Consider the following 19,660-nt stretch of genomic DNA (forward strand, 5'->3'; position numbering starts at 1 on the left):
AGTGTCACTGCACACTGGATATACATATGTTTGACATGTCAGGGTCTATTCAGAACGAATCAGCGCAAGGGTGACTCTCGTTTCCCGCGGCAACTCGAGCTCTTTGTCTGCAGTAATTACATGTCTTATCTTCCTGTGCGAATCCTCTCTGCTACATTCTTCCAGCTTGGAGCGGAAGCATAAAAATAAGAAAATATCTTTACTATCCAGAAAACTTGGTGAACACCCTACCATTAGTTCTTACCAGTTTGGACGAGAATTTTACAAAAAAAAACCTCTATTCTTGACAGATCCTTTCTCGACAGTGCTAATTCGGCTATGTAGTATAAAAAAACATTATCTGGGTTAAAAGAGAAGAAAAAATAGTTTATTGTATTATCAAATGTAATGCGTGTGCAGTTAACGCTTGGTAAGATAAGTTGTAAGACCTTAGCCGAAATCCGATGAGTTCGGTTTCCTAAGTTGATGATATATCAATTTCAAGGAATATGGCTACGCTTTCCATTTAACAGTGCTAACATTATGTTCTAGCATCTATTGCTTAGAAATGATAATAATCTAATGCAGTCGAGGAAAGAGCGTCTGACTCTCATACTGAGTTCGACCTATGCATATGCAGCACATAGTTCTTCCATTTAGCATCTGCCTGCTCATATTGTACTTTAATACTATTCACTCAAGGTCTATTCACCTTGCCATTTTAATCAACTACACTTACTATGAAGAAGAAGAGTAGAACGACACATACTCTACAAATACAGACACAAGTGTTGAATAATGTCGCAATAGTTAATGCAATTTAAGTCACTATTGACTTTGAAAGTATCACATCTTTATGTATTTAAATATGTACATGTATGTATTTGTGAATAATCTGCTTTGTTGCCAATATGACTCATGCACATCAATGTCGCTGGAGTCGAATATGGAGAGACTGGCAAAGCAGGCGGGCATCCACATATAGTATGTATTTGTGCGACGACTTTGGACGCTTTGTGCATTTTTATGAACCATTACATACGTATATGTATGTGTGTATGCACATCTGCCACTGTCAGATTGTCGTCAACTAGTCTGCGCTTGTGTTTGCCACAAAGAAACATTTGCGCGGATAAAGTAAACGTGAAACTAAATTAAATGTCAACAGTAACAAAAAACAAAATTACAAGAAAAACCATGCAACATTACATACAATCCATCAGCTGTGCGCAACATTGATGGACAACAGTGCAGGGTCCGTTCATTAGCAGTGGCCGCTGAAAAAACGAACAAAACGAACACATGTTGGACAATTGCTCTGTTGCGCTTTGAATTGAGGAAATATCAAATCAAATTGTAAATGGCATTTGTTTGCATAAATCATGTGTTTCATCGGGGGAAAAAATTAAGATCTTAGCCTTTTTTTGCAAAAACGAAACATGAAAGATCTTTAACTTCGCCTGCACCGAAGCTATAATATTGTACTTTTCTTAAGAAACTATTTATTTAACTATATCTGAAAATCCAAATGGCCAACTAAACACATTTTGTTAGCTATTTCTATTTAAATAGCGTATTAAATATTATGCAAATAATTTTGAAGAATACTGCCAGAATAACCTTTCTGCACGAGAATAAATTCGGCCACGTCTTCGAATGACGGATTTTCCTGGAAATGGAAATTTAGATTACGTAATCTTTAAAGTTTTGAAGAAAACTGCTGCGTTGACAGCCTTGATTAATTATGTATGTCATAATGGCTCATGTCAGTTAAGTAGACCGAACCGTCTTGGAAATGGGGGGTTAATTTCGTATATTTTTAAGCAGTTAATCAAATTTTAGTCTTCATTTGTCGATGCGGTGACCATAAGTTTAAATTTTAATCCTGAATGGAAAAAGTACCAGCTTATATTAACAGGGTTGCATAGGTCGTCGGACTGATATTGAGAAACTAGCTTTAACTGGTGTCATACTCTACTTTTCTACAACTAAAATATGAATAATAATAGGCATATCTGAAAACTGATCAACGCTACGCATATTTTCTCAAACTTACACTTTCTACTACAGGCGCACACGCAGCAAAGTTTTGTAACCAATAAAAAGTGAAACATACACAATTTTTATTGCAATAGCACATTCAGTGTTTTGGCTGCCGCTGCTGTCCCAATTTCCAAATGTCGTATTATTTTTAAACACACCTTCTCCCGCATATGCGCTTATGTACAAAAGTATGTATCTACATATTTGTGGTCGTGCGTGTGTACCACATACCACGAATAAAATACGCGCACAGGTTCACCTAAAAAGCGCGTACACAAATTGCAAGTGATGAAGACACTTCTTACAGTCTACGCACATAGATTTATAAACATGTACTACTTATATGTATGTATRTACGGTATGTTGTAAATATGCCACCGTGCTGCCAGCCAACCTGCAATATGTTGCAATCACAATGCGTAACGGTATTGGTGTTGCTCTCTATTATTTTTTTCAATTTTTGTTTGGTTGCTGCTGCTCGATTTTATATATTTTTTCTTTTTTTTTGGCAATTCTGTTTGTACAGTCAAAAACAGAAACAGAGGCGGAAAATTCTTTGAAAACTCGTATATGTCTGGATTTCTTCACAGATTTCCTTAAAGAAAACTTCAAAGCAGTTTATCCATAAAAGTGCAACAAAATTTTATGGTTCACTGAAATCATTACGGAAAGATTTCATCAGCAGTTTACACACAGGCAGACATTCTGGTATGTGTGGGTGTGTTGTTGCATTGCAATTGTTTTGCTATCGAAATTCTTCTGCTTCTTCGCTGTTTTCGACGCTTTCAATCTTAATTGTTTCGTTTTTTCTCACCTTTTAAACACAAACGCAAATTGTGGTAATTTTTAAATACCGATTTTTTATCGTCATCACCCATTAACCACCAGTTATGTGGCATTGCATCCAAAAATGGTGCAATCAGTGCATGCTTTCAATGATATTCAGTTTATTTTAGCTTAATTGAGTTTTCCGGGTTTAACTGCACGTAAAAATGCGATTTCACGCTAACTCTATGTTTGTAATTAGCAGCTTCATTTCATTTTCCATTAGGTAATTTTATGTATAATTGTCATAATTAAACTTACAAAGGAGATTTATTCAAGCACTAATTTTTACAATCTACCGTAATTGATTTGAATGAACTCAATAAAATTGTTATGGAGTGGACAGAGAATTTTATTTACATCTCAGATGGTCCATCCGTTGAGTTCAATTTTCTGTGGCTAATTCGACTATTGTTTTTTCTGTTGAAAAAATGTTTGTCCTGACTCTCCAGGTGCTCGGAGACAACTGACCAGCCGTTTGTTCGTTAGCTAGGAATGCTCTCTACCGAATCCAGTCGGTGCGCGCACGCTCTGAAATACAGATTATATTCCTATTACTTTCCGGACATACCCCGTATACTCTTAGCTTTGGCTGCTATATTTTCTTGGCGTGGTCTATTCGGTCGAATATTGTCCAATAATGAATGTTGGGACCCAAGATGTGTGATGGTGTTGAAAATAAGCTCAGTAGGCCGATTATGTTGAGCATAAGTTGAGCGATGCGCGCGAGAAAGATTCTTAACAGAACGTGAATTTTCGTAATAAAGTTGAACGATTTGTAAACATTGTTCAGACGCAAGTCTTTCCATGATGAAATGCCAAACAATACAGAACAAAAATAGCATGACAGCAACTCGGATTTTTTAAAAATTTATTACCATACCTGTTATTGATGACTTCGCTTGATTAGCTACAGTCCAAGAGTGGTTTCACTACTTTCAATGCAATTGAAGGTCGTCTTTTACTATACTACAAAAACGGTTACCATGAGGAATAACTTAACAAAAGTCAACGAGTTTGATTTGGTAAACCGTGATAAAAGGTGCACGAGATGCTGAAGCATAGGCATCACAAAAAGGTCAGTCAAATTTTGCATTATATATTGGAGGTGGATACGGCGTTTGGCGCTTTTTGAGCTCAATTCGATAGAGTTTCAGCGTCGATGAAACATGATTCACAGGAGACCAAGTAACAGTGAACTTTTCCTGATGACCCTGGACTTCACCGTTCAAGAGGAAGATTATATTGAAGAATAAATCATAAATTTTCAAAAGTTTCCGTTTTATAAGCTAAGTTATCGGACCCTGTTCAGAGTTCCTTGTAACCCCCATTCGGATGTGTTATCACCAATCCTCAAGTGAATAAAGTAAGTAAATAATTTTAAAAATTAAATTTTCATTGTTTACTACTTCACATATCTACAAGATTCGTGCGTTCTTTTTCTCACTTGCAATGCAGTTAAATCGCTGCCCACCCATTTGACCTTTATTTATTTAGCTACAATTCTCTCTTTCGCTTTGACAAACACGAACCACTTACGTAGCATGGGTCAATTAGTTTCGAATTAGTTACAATTTCGTTTGCACGAATGTTGTGAGAACCTGTCTACAACAAGTTGACTCTTGTCCGTCGCCCCGTCCCCACGTCTTCCACTCATAACACAACGCGTTGCAGCGTATTTTTGGAAAACATATTTTTACGGCGAATTTTATTGTAGTTGTTAGAGGACGACGGCACAACGGAGCCAGCCACTCAACCGCCTTTAACACAACGGCGTCATTCTAAATTTAGGCACAAGAGTAGGGCATACTTGACGAGCTGTTGACTGCGTTTGCTCTGCACGCTTGATGCACTCATTAAATCAGCCCACACGTGAAGAATACACAACTTCTTTCTTTTTTTAATATTTTTATATATATGCATGTATAAACATTGCTCTTGTAAACTCAAATAAAGCGCTCTTTCGTCAGCTACTCAGAAGTATCCACATTTATGACGTGTTTATCGAAGTTTTCGGAAATTGTGTAAATAAAAGTTTATTGATTTTTTTTTTTGGGTTTATACACTATATACCGTTAAGCAATTTTTTTTAACAGATTACGGGTGCTATGTCAACATTTCCCTTAAATAATTATTCTTTCTAAAATAAAGCTTAGATTAGTCCAATTAATTTTTATTAATTACTCAAATTTCACATTTATTTGGGTTGACTGACTAATCTCATTTCAAAGAAAATTGCTCATCAATAATACCTGTCTAAATAACGGCTTTGTTAATTCAAAATTATTGATAATTCAGTTAAGAGTCCAATTTCTGTTGAAAACCGATAGCAATACATGAATAATTCCGTCATCCAAGGTCTTTGAACATCTTTCGAACGTGAAATCCAGTGTAAAATTGTCATTTAATTGTGGACCTCGCATTATCTTCAAATATGATTCAGAAGTTGACTGGTGTAGTCGCCCAATTGTTCTGAGAAATATAAATGAATATTCGGGTTAACTTTCGTAACTACTTCGAACTGAGTAGGCAATTAAGAAGTAAAGTTCTCTTTCGACAATGACAACATCTTATGAACCGGCGTTAGGAGCTTTCGAGAGAAAGGTTCTGCGGAAGATTTATGGTCCTTTGCGCATTGGCAACGGCGAATGCCGCTGTCAATGGAATGATGAGCTGTACGAGATATACGACGCCATTGATGAAGTTCAGCGAATTGAGATATCCCGCGGGAAGCAGAGGAAGAGGAAGACCTCCATTCCGTTGGTAAGACCAGGTGGAGAATTACTTGGCTACACTTGGAAAGAAAGAACGACGCATATTTTGGATTATTATGACAAAGACATATCAAAAATACTTACTATAACTATATATAATATTATCGAGGAATGAAGGTTTTAGAAAGAACTTATTTTCACAACTTAAGTTCTAAATATTTCCAGCTCTAGTTTCCAATACACGACCAAACGGTAGATATATGTATGTATATTCACACGCTTAACTCATGTAGCACCGATGGCCGCAAAACGCAGACCCTTTCATATATGTATATTTAGCTTGACTGCACGTGCTCAGCGACAACGAAACGTCATTATTATTGCAACATTGCACGTTTTCTCCAGTTTCACTTGGGCACAGCAATTTGCAATTTATTATTGACTTTGCTTTGCAATTTTTGCACAGTTCACCAACTAAGGAGGTCAATATAAATTTTTGCCTTCTTCGTTTTTTGCACTCACTCGACTCGAACTACATACACACATACACTGTTGTGGAGGCAACAATTTGTGATTTTCTCTTTTTTTTTTTTGTGCAAATTTGCAATTGTTTAGACATTCTTCTGAGTGGCGCTTTCGTCATAGCTTCCTCTACGCTCGTTCGGCCAATGTTGCTTGGAAACATACCTTAGAGCATTTGAGCGATATTCTTTTCACGTTTTTTCTTGGCGTTTAAGGTTTCCGTTTCGCTTCATTTTTTGGTGCAAACAATTGTTTTTGCTGTATTCGTCATTTGTTTCTTCATTCATGCGTTGTTTTTGTTATTTTTTTTTTTATTCTTGGATTTTACTGACCAGTAGTAGTCACTTGTGCCCACAGCGTGTCATCACTTCGGCACTCAAGTACTTATTCGATTTGTTCTTATTGTTGTTAGGTTACGGTGGCACCATACAGTGTGTCCATAATTACCGACCGTCTGATGTGTTGCAATGAACTTTTGATGACTTTAGCGGCACTACGAATGCAGGTTAATGACTAACACTGTTTCTACAAACACACACATACATACATTCATACATATTTATGCGCTTGTGTTTCCACACTTTGGGCGTATACCATTTGCGCACACTGTAACTGACCAGTTAAATACCGTTGGGCTTTCGTTAATCCAGCTTATAGATATGTACGTAGTCGGTTTGTTTGGCTTGAGCCTTTTGCGTGTACTTGAACCTATTTTTCATTATTACACGCTGCTTTTTTTAATGCCTCCAAATTCGTTAATGTGCAAATAAATCGAAATTAATGTGTTTACAATGGTTTAAATACTTACATTGTAGATCAAATTTTTTTTTTTTTTTTTTTTTTTTTTTTTTTTTCTTTTTTTTTTTTTTTTTTTTTTTTTTTTTTTTTTTTTTTTTTTTTTTTTTTTTGTTAATTCAGGGAAGTAAGCTTTAACAGCTCTCAGCTAATTGTTGTTAATTAGCGGCATTTTGCTTCATGTTTGAATCGTGTTGTATTAATTTTGATAATTACGTTTTAATTGCACAATTTTGATTAAGTAGAATAATGACCACGGTGCCGTCAGAAGAGGAGTTTCAATTTGATTTTGATTAAGGTTGTAGGTTGTTCTATTTTATATTTGTATATAAATATGTGTATTTGTATCTTAGAGGATAGGAGGTTCAAAATGTTTTGGCGAATAACTTCAACTTTGCTTGACTGTTGTACATATACATATGTATATGGACATAAACTAGTCTCCCAGTCGCTATAATCTTCTATCGGTTTTTCGAACGATGCAAAGCTTTAGCTGGTTACGTTTTCAGACTTAATTATAGAATGTGACAAAAAAGTACCCCGATTGTAAATAAAACGAAACTTATTTTGTTGCCTTTAAAGTAATCCCCCAGATGTAATATACTTAAGCCAACGATTTTTCAAGTACTCCATCGACTACGGGTTCTACGGAGCGGCAATTTCAGTCCGAGGAACAAGAAAATATCACACGGAGAAAAATGTCTCGTTAGCAGTCATATTGATCTCCATGAACTTATAACAGATTTCGCACGATCAAGCATGTCCAAGAGACCTTTCGGCACTCCTTTGAAATAATTCAGCTTTATCGGTACGAGTGGAGCAGGAACGAGTTTTATACCCAAGGTATCCATCAAAATCATTTGAATGGACTCGCCAGAGATGTCGAGCTCTCTTGTCACCTCTCTAACACTTGCCAAACGATTTTCAAGCACAATGTTCTTCACTTTTTTAACATTTTCATCAGTTGAAAAAATCGATGGTCGTCCAAAACGAGACATATTTCTCTCCACCGTTTTTGAAGGTTTTGTACCACTCATAGGCTTTTGTTTTTGATAAAACTGAATCACCGTTAGCCTTTTTCAACATTCGCAACGTTTTCGCACACGAAATATCCCTAGAAATACAAAATTTTAGACAAATTCTTTGTTCGATATTTTTATCCATTGTAAAAATCGCAACGCACTACTGATTTGTACCGACTTCAGCCACTTCTGCAAAGAAACTGGTAGGCAGATCACGCTCATATTTGTCTTAGTAATTAAGGACAGTCCTACCAATTAAGCAAACTACAATTTTTTGAAGTATCATTTACTCGGAGGATTTAATTACAATTTCCGGGTGCTAATTTGTCTTAATATACATATAGTAGTTTTATAAAATAAAATAATACTGCCTATGATTTCCAGCTCTACCTGAGTATTTATTTGCTTTTTATCCTAAAAAAGAATGGAACACAAATTTGTAACACAACACATCGGCAATGAAAATAGTTTCTCAACATAATTACAGGCATTGCTGCTTATTAACAAATAAAGTAGCTCAGAAAAATATTATGAAACACTTTTGCTTGCGTCTTGTAATTCACATTTCCTTTCCATATCGCGTGTTCTCTAATTTCTTGCCACTTCTTTATTTATATCTTCATTTTTGTATTATTCAATAGTATTTTTTTTTTCTCAATTTTCCACGCGCTATTTTTTATTTTCTTCTATTTTGTGCCACTTACATATGTATGTAATATATGGTATAAATGCATACATACATGTGTAGTTTGCCCGGCACACGCAATGTTTACTTTTCAGCCACTTTCACTCTCATTTGCTGCAAGTCACAATGATCAAATATCAATGCGAGTGGAGAGAATATACATTGATTGGAGTCAGGCGAGTTGGTTTGCTCGGCTGACTAGAAAATCGGTGCTTTTAATGATTGTTGACACATGCTGGTTACGATGACGTACCTGTTGTTGTGGATTATGTTTTCATTTTGGTTTTTTTTTTTTTTTTTGACAATTACCATTTACCGTTTTCTTTACTGTCAATTAAATAACGATTGTGTGAAGACGTCGGAGTAGGCGCAGAGCATCAAACGTTACCTTAGAAATTATTGAATAGTTATAAATATTATGTTTGTGTCTTAGTATGTGTGTGCTGCATTTTGTTTGTGGGCGCAATGACAGCTGCCACAATTAATTGTTATGATTTGCAGATATTGTCACCGGTCGCATTAAAAATTTGCTGATTTTCAACAAACTACAACAACAACAATAATAATAATTATTGGTTTTCAAAAAAAAATAACAATAATAAATAAATATTGATTTAAAAAATAGCTCAAACAACAATAATGAAGCCTTTAAGAAAAAAATAGCAATAACAACAACAAAAATTGCGGTGAAACTCATTTAACTTGCAATTGGGTGCGTGCGCTGTAGCCAGTAGCGCAAATTACACTTTAGTCAAATTTCCTTTTCATTTAATTTTTTTTGATTGCATATGTTTTACTTCTCCTTTTAATCGCTGAAGATGTGCACCTGAAATTCATTGGAAATTGAAATCGAAAGCGTCTACGTCCAGTTAGCCAATTATGCGATCTATGTAAGCTGGTTTTTGGCTAAAGACTAGTAGCCATTTGTATTTATGTATGCATGTGTCCGCACATATGTATATTGACTACTAAATTGCGTGAGCTCTACAGTTTATTACGTTAGCATGCACTTATTTGTATATAACCACATACATACACATGCACATACTTGCATAGTCTGCTGGCAAGTGGCGGGTGTTAAGCATGCGCGCCGCATTTATTTTATTACAACATGGCTGCAACACAAATGGCCAAGTCTACTTCCGATGTGCGAGTCACAACCATTGACCGTGGCCTTTAAAACTTAACTTTGTGAGTGTGCGTGTAGGCACATGTATTGCAAAATTGTAAAATTGCAATTCCTTTTTTTTTTGCAGTTACAACTGGTTTTTCCTGCTTTCGTGCACACATCTACATACCTGTGTATATGTTAAGATTTGTTTATTGTTCGCTTTGTGTGCATATCGTCTGTTTACGAGGGTGGGCTTTGTAATAATAAACCAAGGAAGTGGAAATTATCATAAAGTAGAAACTCTTTTTATGTAAAATTTTTGACTTTTTCTTTCCATAGAAATTTTTATTCTACAATAAAACTTTTTTCACATATCATGAGGTATATCGTGGAGTGTATAAACAATTTTTTCGGAATTTTTCGTTGACATCTGTCGGAGAAATGGCTGGTTGAATGAGATGCTTTTTTCACTTGCGGACGCGATATCTCATGTTTAGATCATCGGAAACACAAAAACCCTATTTATTCTTAAATGTACGTGAAAGGTTATCGTCCCTACTAGAATCATGAAAAAATGTTGATAAATAAAAAAGTAATTAACTTTTTTTTTAATTTTTCCCATGTTATTTTGTCATAAGATTGTCAAAAAATTCTAAAAAACGTAGTTTAAAAAAGTGTTTTTTTAGAAAAACGCGTTTAAAGTTTGAGGTACTGCCAGGTGTGCACTCCGAGCGCTCCGAACGTCGAGCGGTATATTAGTTTTGGGCCTTTTTCGAAATCTTCCAATGGTAAAGTGGGTTTCTACATTAATTCTAAGGGTATAAGGGAACAGCAAATGAAAAAACAAAAAAAAAGTTTTTCGAGAGATTACCCTACTGACCCTCTCTATAAACCTATAGTTTCGGTGTTTTGCTTAAACATAATAGAGATTTCTTTAACAATACCAATTCGTCCTTTTTATAACCCGATAAAATTCCATCTTCGCTGGGCCTTCCATATGTACATACTTACACCGAACAATCCGAGACAGATAAAAGCGATACTTATTGACGAACAATTATTTCTATACCACTAATTCGTTTTCTGAACTCAAACAACAAAGATCGAGGAAAAGCGTCGAGTTCCAACAGGGCTTAAAAAGCTTAGAAAAAATAAGTTTTAGGAAGGGTGGCATAGGCCGACAAATACTATTGCTGTTTTATCAAAAAGTATAATAATACTCTATATATAAATCCAAGGGCATTCCGGATACGAAAGCCCCTCTGTCGTTCTAAGAGAAAGCAAAGATCTTCACAGATGACCAATCGTATTATCTTCTTCTTCTTTATTGGTGGAAGCGCCGCTTATGCGTTTATAGCCGAGTTTCAAGCCAATCATTCTTCCTTTTCGCTATTCGGTGCCAATTGAAGATTCCAAGTGTAATCAGGTCCTTCTACGCATGGATCTTCCAAAGATCTCCGTCTTCCTCTTCCTCTGCTTCCCCGGCGCGTACTGCGTCGAATACTCTTAAAGTTGAAGTATTTTTATCCATTCGGACGACATGTCGTCGTATATCTTGTACAGCTCATCGTTCTATCGATTGCGGTATTTGCCGCGACCAATGCGCAAAATACCATAAATCTTCACCAGAACCTTTCTCTCGAAACCTCGTAACGCCAACCCATCAGATGTTGTCATCATCCCTGCCACCGGGAATAATGAGTGATATCACAACTTCCAAAACAATCAAATTTCTGTCCAACAAAATATATGCGAAAAGTAGAAAGTTTGAAGATGTGTAGATAATAAGCTTCTGTAGTCGAATCTCTACCAAATACTCAATACTGCTCATTAACAGCAATAAGGCATGAACTGAGCTTAACTTTCAATATCAGTCTGCAAATAATCGAATAATAACGATGGTGCAAGGTCAAAAAAGCGATCTAGGTAAGCTTAAAAAAATGGGCTCTGAACTCGCCAGCAGGGTTGCAGTCAGAATTTGCAAATAGTGAGTTTTTGACTTATAGAATTAGGGATCAACTTTCCTCAAAACATAAATTCAACTCATATTTGTATAAAAAAAATTGCTTTATTAGTCGATTCTTTTTGCTTATGGGTCCCACAATATTGGCCGAGTCTCTTCTCTTTGTTCGATTCGCTACTCTTCAAGGCTTAACAACGTGACCAGCAATTGTTTGCCCCATAAGCGGCATTTCATATACTTGCCACAATTTTATATATTTTAGCCCACCCTCGGAATACGTATTTTTTATGAGCGCGTAGTAGCAGTATGACTTTAAACAACGTCTGGCTGGGAGCGAGCATATCCTTATAGCATTTTGGCGCGTGTGTGCGCTCCCTTGCTGATTGCAGATGCTGCATGTCTAGTTATTTTTAAGTCGAGCATGAACCTGTTTATTGTATATTTTTTTCTTTGTTGTGTCTTTTGCACCAAACCTGCTTGCGGCCGTTGCGAGTGTGTGTTATTGATTCTGCGCTTGCAGCTTGGCTTGTCTGGCAGCAAACACGCCTGCGCATCTTCACTTTTTTGCAGTTGCCTGTGGCAAGCGCTTTATCACGGCGTTGTTTTTTTTTTCAAATCATACTCTTTGTTGTTTTTATTATTGGTTTGCTTTTTTGCATTAATTTTGTTGCATGTGTTTTTGTGGTATAGCTTTTTCATATTATTTTTGTTGTTTTTATTTTAATTTCCCATATGCATAAGCAAAATATGCAAAAATTCCAGTTTTTATGGCCTCGTGCTATGTCTGCCGAACATATTTACTTTTATTAAAAATAAACATGCCTGCAAAGTTCGTTTGATTTTCCCCCAGTTGCAATTTTTGTTGTGATTTTTTTCTAACCAACAATATGTATGCGCCTAATGTTTTCCTATATTACATAAATTTCCATACACATTTTTTATGATTTTCTATAAAGTTTTCCTTCCTTCCTTTGTGAGCAATTATATTATATAAGCTTGGTTAATGTTTGTTTAAAGGAAATAAGCTTTATGAAACGTACTCAGCTTGTTTGCTGTACATTATTTACATGATTGTGTACCTATTACAATATATACTATATTTATGATTATTATATTTATGATACATACATATTTGTTTCGATACCCGTCCTCCGATAGCATTTGAAAATCCTCTTAATGGACAATCTAGATATTATATATTTTTTCACTAATGACATCATCATGTAGAACATTCTTGTTGAAGTTATTTTTCATAACAAGTAATCCATTTGCATGTTTCTTATGTTTTTTAAGAAAAGACACAGAAACTTCAATGGTGAATGTTTAATATTATTCGTTGGCATTCATTTCTTGAAGATTATCTCCTTCAAATTTTGGCTGGGGCTACAACTCAGATTGTCCATCCGTTGAGTCCAATTTTCGATGACTCGTTGGAGCATTTCGGCCAAGCCCCGAATCGAAGCGGGATTGTCCGCATAGGCTTTGGGCTTTACATATCCCTGCAGAAGAAAGTCTAACGTTGTGATATGACGATCTTGGTTGTCAATCGACCGGCCCAAAACATGAAATTATCTGTTCACCGAAGTGTTCTTTCAATAAATTCAGTGATTGATGTGATGTGTTGGAAGGGACGTCGTCTTGTTGAAACCAAATGTCGCCGAGATCACGAACCTCAATTTCAGTAACAAAATAGTCTCATGTCATGACGCGATATCGGTCGCTATTGACGGTTACGTTCTCATCGTCATCATTTTTGAGGAAATATAGACCGATGATTCCACCACCCCACAAACCACACCAAACTCTTGTTTTGTTTTTAATGCAATTGCAGCTCTTGAAATTCTTCGGGTTGCTCTTCGTTCCAAATGTGGCAATTTTACTTGAGCCAGAAGTGGGTCTCATCGCTAAACAAAATTTGACTCGAAAACGTCGGATTTTCAAAGAACTCTTCAAGATCCCTTAGAGCGAAGCAATGTCACTTGGGAAGTTCGAGTGACTTCAGTTTTTGCAGCAGCTGTATTTTGTACAGGTTCAATTTAAAATCTGGAAGTAAAATGCGTCAAGTCGTTCCATACGTCAGTCCGAGTTCCGGTGAACGGCGCCGAATCGACTCTCCACGATCTTCGTGTACACTCTCAGCTACGGCCGCTGTATTTTCTACACTGCGTGGTGGATGTGGTCTATTCGATCGAATATTAAACTATAATGAATGCTGGGTCTCAAAATGAGTGATGACGTTGCGAATAGTAGTGTTCCCTGAACACCTATTCATCACATAGCTTATATAAGACCACTCTTTTAGAAACAATTTCTTACCGATGGGGCTTCATCATGATAATCACAACATTACTAGAATGAGCATTAAATCTTTTAAGTGGAGTTTCCCAATTTTAATTCACTCACTTTCATTTCATACAGCAACATGACTAAGTGCAACGGCAGACTTTCGCCAAATAGCTTCAAATTCAAATTTCACTATGACAAATTTCACGCTTTAATAGGCTCGATAGGCGCGCACCATTGTCGCTAATAAAATTTTCGTTTGCTAATATCAATTTTTATAATTATATAAATGTGCAATGAAAAGTAAATAAATAAAATGCAACTGTACCTAAATTGCGGTTACTCAAGCATTCACAATGTAAAACCACGAAATAATAATATTTACAATTGAAGCATGCATACATACATACTTGTACGTATATATGTATATGTAATTATAGTTAGTACTTTATATGTCATATTTTGTATTACTTCATAGATATGTATGCATACATCATATATGTAATTCTATTTCACCTTTCTCCAGTCAATTTTATGCAGCAAATGCAATTTGTCTGCTTCTGGGTATGGGTTGGGTTCGTATGTATATATGTGTGTTTGTTCAATTAGCGTTTAATCAAACGAAAAGTTGGCTGACTTTTTTGGTTACTTGATGGCACTAACTTGCTGCAATTTAATTTTTTGTTTGTTGGCAAATAACTGTTTGTCAAAAACAAAAAGAGAAGGTTGCCATTACTGTGATCTCTTTCAAAATTTATTGAAATTTATATTTATGTGAGAAGTTTTTATTTCTTTAGTTATAAAAAAATGATTTTTATTTATAAATCCTTTTTTTTTTTTTTGAAAGGTCGTCATTAATGTTATTTCACTTGGACTTTTTTGATATTTTTTGTTACTTATGTGTATAAATATAGGGTGTTGTAGCTGCACAGAAAACATTACTCAAATAATATTGAAAACTGTCGAGTTAACAATATTCTTCGTTTGATATAAATCCTAGTCCGTGACTTTTTCGAACGCTTTTTTTGTAGAAACGCTTCTAACCATTTACTGGATAATTTTTTGAATGCAATAATCAAGTGCTCGCCTTTATTGAGTAAGCTCTTCTTACGGCCCTTCTTGCTGCGTTACTTTTTCGACCATCTCGATTTCTATGAGGATGATTCCAGCATGAACATCTACTTTGAGCTCGTGAGCAGCCAATAAATGGGGTGGAATATACTTTGCTTTTCAATTAATCTCACGAAAGAAGTCAGAAATACTTAAATATGCAGATCTCGAGATCAACGTCTGCCAAAAATTTAGTTCCCAAAACGGCACTTTTTTTTGGCAGGATCCTTGAAAGTACTTCTGTTCTTAAAAGTCTTAACGTTCCCAAATTCTTCGACTTCTTAACAAAGCTGAACGATTATTTTCACTATAAATTGATACTGTTTCGGGTGAAGGAAACCATTCAACTCAAGCGGTAACTGTAAAGCTAATAACCTGACAAAAAAGCGTACCCTAGCCCTACTATCAGTAGAATGGGAACGGTACGGTCCTCACCTCTACTCGTGTGTTCTACTATTGGATAGCTGGGCTATACGGAAACTTGACCTGGGGATCCATAAGCGATCCAGTGAGTTTACCCTCAGTAAGGTTATCCTCTCCTTAGTAGTGGGGGTTCTAACAAGCCATTACTCAATCCGCGTCTGTGCTGTAAGGTTGAACATATTACCGGACGCCAGCTGCAGATGCTGAGGTTGAATCATATCAGCACTTCCTTCTAGATCATCCCGCGAGTGTGAAATCATTTTCATCAACATTATGAACGTGGAGAATCACACATAGATGTTCCACCAAACAGATAAGATTAGAAATTACGCATGAGAAAATTAGGTAGATTACATATTTCTACAGTCATGCAATTTGCAATAGTATCTAACATTTGGATAAATCTGAACTTAATTATTCTTTATATATTTTTATTCATTATTTTTTATAGTGTAATACCCTAACATATCAATTATTTTCATATATTAATTCCGATAATTTTATTATCCAACTATTTTCAGATATGACGTTGGTCATGACGGCTATTTGGATCTGACCGAATTGAAATTCATGATGGAAAAATTAGGCGCACCACAAACCCATTTGGGTCTCAAGCAAATGATCGCCGAAGTCGATGAGGATCACGATGGTAAAATTTCGTTCCGCGAATTCTTATTGATCTACCGCAAGGCACAAGCCGGTGAGCTCGACAACGATTCCGGACTCAATCAATTGGCGCGTCTCACCGAAATCAATGTCGAGGAGGTTGGCGTAACCGGCGCGAAAAATTTCTTCGAAGCCAAAATCGAACAACAACTGCGATCGAATAAGTTCCACGATGAGATCCGACAGGAGCAGGAGGAGCGACGTCGCGAGGAAGAGGAGCGTGCCAATAGGCGTTTACAATTCCAACAGCGTGCAGCGATCTTCCAGTAAAAACGAACTCCATTGCTTTACACTGCATGTGGAGCGGGGAGCGTAAGGGGGGAACAATTGGGACACTTTTAAGATTTATCGGCATCATCAACACTTTGTAGTTTTTAAGAAAAATGATCATTTGAGAGCATCAGCGCAACGTACTGACTGTAGTCAGTAGTCAGTGCCAGAAGAAAAAGAAGAAGAGGAGGAGGAGTATGAACCACTCACACACATCGCATATCGCATAAATATTTGATAAGTAACACACACAATTACAACTACAACTAAATATGAAGCATTTTATGTGCAGCAGGCTTAAAAGTGCGCCAGCAAATCATAAAAGAAACATAAAATAACTGAACAAAAGTTAATACAAACATATATACTAAAGTGCATAAATACTTTGAACTTAACAAGTATTGATACCAAATCACCTGTGCGCTTACACATGCATATGTATGGTATATGAAGAGCGCCAATTTTAGTTTTAGTTTCTTTTAAGTCTTCACGAGAATCTTAATTGCTTTGCTTGAGTGTGAGGTGTCAAGCTAAAAAGTGCATTTTATTTTACTTTACTTTTTTGCAGAATTTACAGTTTTGAAAATTTTTTAACTAAATTTCATTATGGAATTGAAAATTAAATTAAATGTTTTTTTATTGCAATTACATATTTTTTTTGTTTGCAAAATTTTTTAAACCTCTCAATTTGTTTTTTTTTTAGATTAACTTTTTTTAATTAAAAAAACAAAAGTAAATACTAAAATTTTAAATAAAATATTTTAAAGACAAATTTTAATAAAAATTTAGGTTTCGAGAAAAAAATTATATATACTATGCATATATTTTTTTCATTTTTATCAAAAATTAAATTTTATTGAAACATTTTACTTAAAATTTTAATATTTTTATTAAAAAAAGTTGATATGTATTTTATAAATAACATAAATTGTTTATTTTTTTGCATTTTTTCAAACTTTACATCTATTTTTTTTTAAAGTTTGAAATATTTGTTTAAATTTGTTTTTTAAAACATTTGGTTTAAAATCAAAATATTAAGATTTCTATTTTTTATTTAAAAAAGTATATTTTTTTCTTCGAATTTAAAATTTTATTATTTATATTTTTTTATGAAAAAAGTTGATTTTTCTTAAATAACTTAAATTTATTTTTTATACTTTCTTCAAATTTTAAATTTTTTTGAAATTTGTCCTTAAAACATTTGGTTTAAAATTTAAATATTCAAATTTTTATTTTTTATTGAAAAAATAATAAACTTAAATTTTTTTTACGATGTTACTTCAAAAAAAAAATTCAAACATTTTTATCTTATCAATATATATTTGGTTTAAGATTCTATGCAAAATTCACATTTTTAAATTAAATTTGTATATAAGCAATATTTTTTAAATTTTGGTATTTCAATAATATTTTTTTCGAAAAATTTTCGACTTTTTAGGCATTGAAAATTGTTTAAATATAAAATTTGTTATTGAAATATCAAAATTTTAAATACAATATTTTAGTATTTCAATAACAATCTTTTTCGAAAATTTTTGTACTTTTTTGGTTTTTTTTTAACTTAGAGTTTAATTTCAAATCTTAATGAAAATCGAAACCCGGGGAGTATACAAGATCCATAATCTATGGATTCATTAATATTAAATTCGACCACGGTATGCAAATTTTTAATAAGTTTTGTACTTGAAAACATTTTTAAATTGTAATTAAAATTTACTTGTTTTAATTTTTAACGCTTAATTTTTTTTATTATATTGAAAATTTGATTTTTTTTGTTTTTTTTAACTTGTAAAATTTTTGAAAATTTTTTTAATTGCAAATATTTACAATTTTCTCTACTGTTGTAAAATTTGTTGTTTATTTTTTAATTTTGAGCATTAAACTTTTTTATTGAAAACTGTATAAAAAATTGCCTTGTTGGAAGTTATATTATTATTTTAATTATTATTATTTTAAATATTTTTTGGACTGCAACTTTTGATTAATTTCTAATTCTTTTTGTATTTTTTCTTTGTTTTTATTTTTTCATTGCATTTAATTCATTAATTAATTTTTTTTTATTTCTAGTAATCAAAAAAATTTGTTGGTTAAAGAGTAACCTTCGGCGTATTTGCAAATTTTTTTTTTTAATTGCTTTATATCTTTTTTTTTTGTTGTTATCCAAAAAATCAGTTGTTTCAAGTGAAATCTTGGGTGAATTGAAAAACAAAAAAATTCTAAAATGCACTCTTATAATTTATCCAAACACTTCAGCAAAGCAATTGACAACCATGCCAATCACTTTAGTTTTTTATACGGAATGTGCATTACTTTGCAAAAAATACAATATTTTGCTTTTGTTTGTGTTGTTTGCTTAATATAATGCAAAATCTCAAAATTTGTTTGCATTGTGTATCGTATTTTTATCCTTATATCTATCACTTTTACTCGTCTTTAATATAGAAAAACTATCTTATAAAAAATAATATAACACTGCAGCATTGTTGTACTGCATTTTGTAGCCGTTTAGTGTAAGCATTTAGTTGTATGTACTTGTCAAGCAATAATACGCACTATAAACAATATAAACTCTACCGTAATTATAACCGTATATCGTACAATAGCTACACACTTTTAAAACTAAAAAACAATTATTTATTAAATTTCTTTAATACTAATTTTGGCGCGTTTGGGTTTTTGCAATATTTTATTATTTTCAAGTTGAGTTGTTTACTTTTTTTTCTTTCTTTAATATATGTATATGTGCTCGTATGTATTTTAGTGCCATTTTTCGTTCGATTTTTTGTTTTTTACTTTAATTTTTTTTTTGCGATTTTTTATTGTTCTTTTTAGTGCTAGAAACAAAATTTTTTTATAAATAATAAGCCAAAAAATGTGCTTTGTTTGAAAAAAATTTCGAAAATTTATAGTTTTCTCCTTCACATTTAAAAAAAATATATATTTTTTTATTGTATTTTTGTTTTGAAAAGATAATAATTTATAATTTGCACTGTTAGAGTTAGAAAATATATATTTATTATTTTTTTAAGTCAATTTTTTTTTTGTTTTGAAAAGATAACAATTAAGAAAGTATTTAATTTGCAATATTTCAGAGTAAAGTTTTTATTATTTTTTCAACCAGATTTTTTAACTCGTGAGTTTGAAGAAACTAGTGCTTTAAAAAATCTGTTTTTACACAATAAATTTGCAAACTAAATAGTAATACAAACAAATTTTAATATTTTTATTATTTTATGAACAATTTTTATT

At 33.6% G+C, this 19,660-nt stretch overlaps 1 protein-coding gene across 1 annotated transcript in view; it reads left to right on the forward strand.

Annotated features, from left to right (window-relative positions):
- LOC108965614 (EF-hand domain-containing protein D2 homolog) overlaps nt 1-17,002 on the forward strand; it is a 36,921-nt gene extending 19,919 nt beyond the window's left edge. Inside the window, exon 2 of the mRNA XM_018928156.1 lies at nt 15,997-17,002. Within this exon, the coding sequence (XP_018783701.1) occupies nt 15,997-16,411 (415 nt within the window). The 3' untranslated portion in view covers nt 16,412-17,002. The remainder of the gene's footprint in view (nt 1-15,996) is intronic.
- The last annotated feature ends 2,658 nt before the right edge of the window (nt 17,003-19,660 follow it).

This window comes from Bactrocera latifrons, unplaced genomic scaffold, assembly GCF_001853355.1.
Source record: "Bactrocera latifrons isolate USDA-ARS-PBARC rearing strain unplaced genomic scaffold, ASM185335v1 scaffold_142, whole genome shotgun sequence".
Classification (NCBI taxonomy): domain Eukaryota; kingdom Metazoa; phylum Arthropoda; class Insecta; order Diptera; family Tephritidae; genus Bactrocera; species Bactrocera latifrons.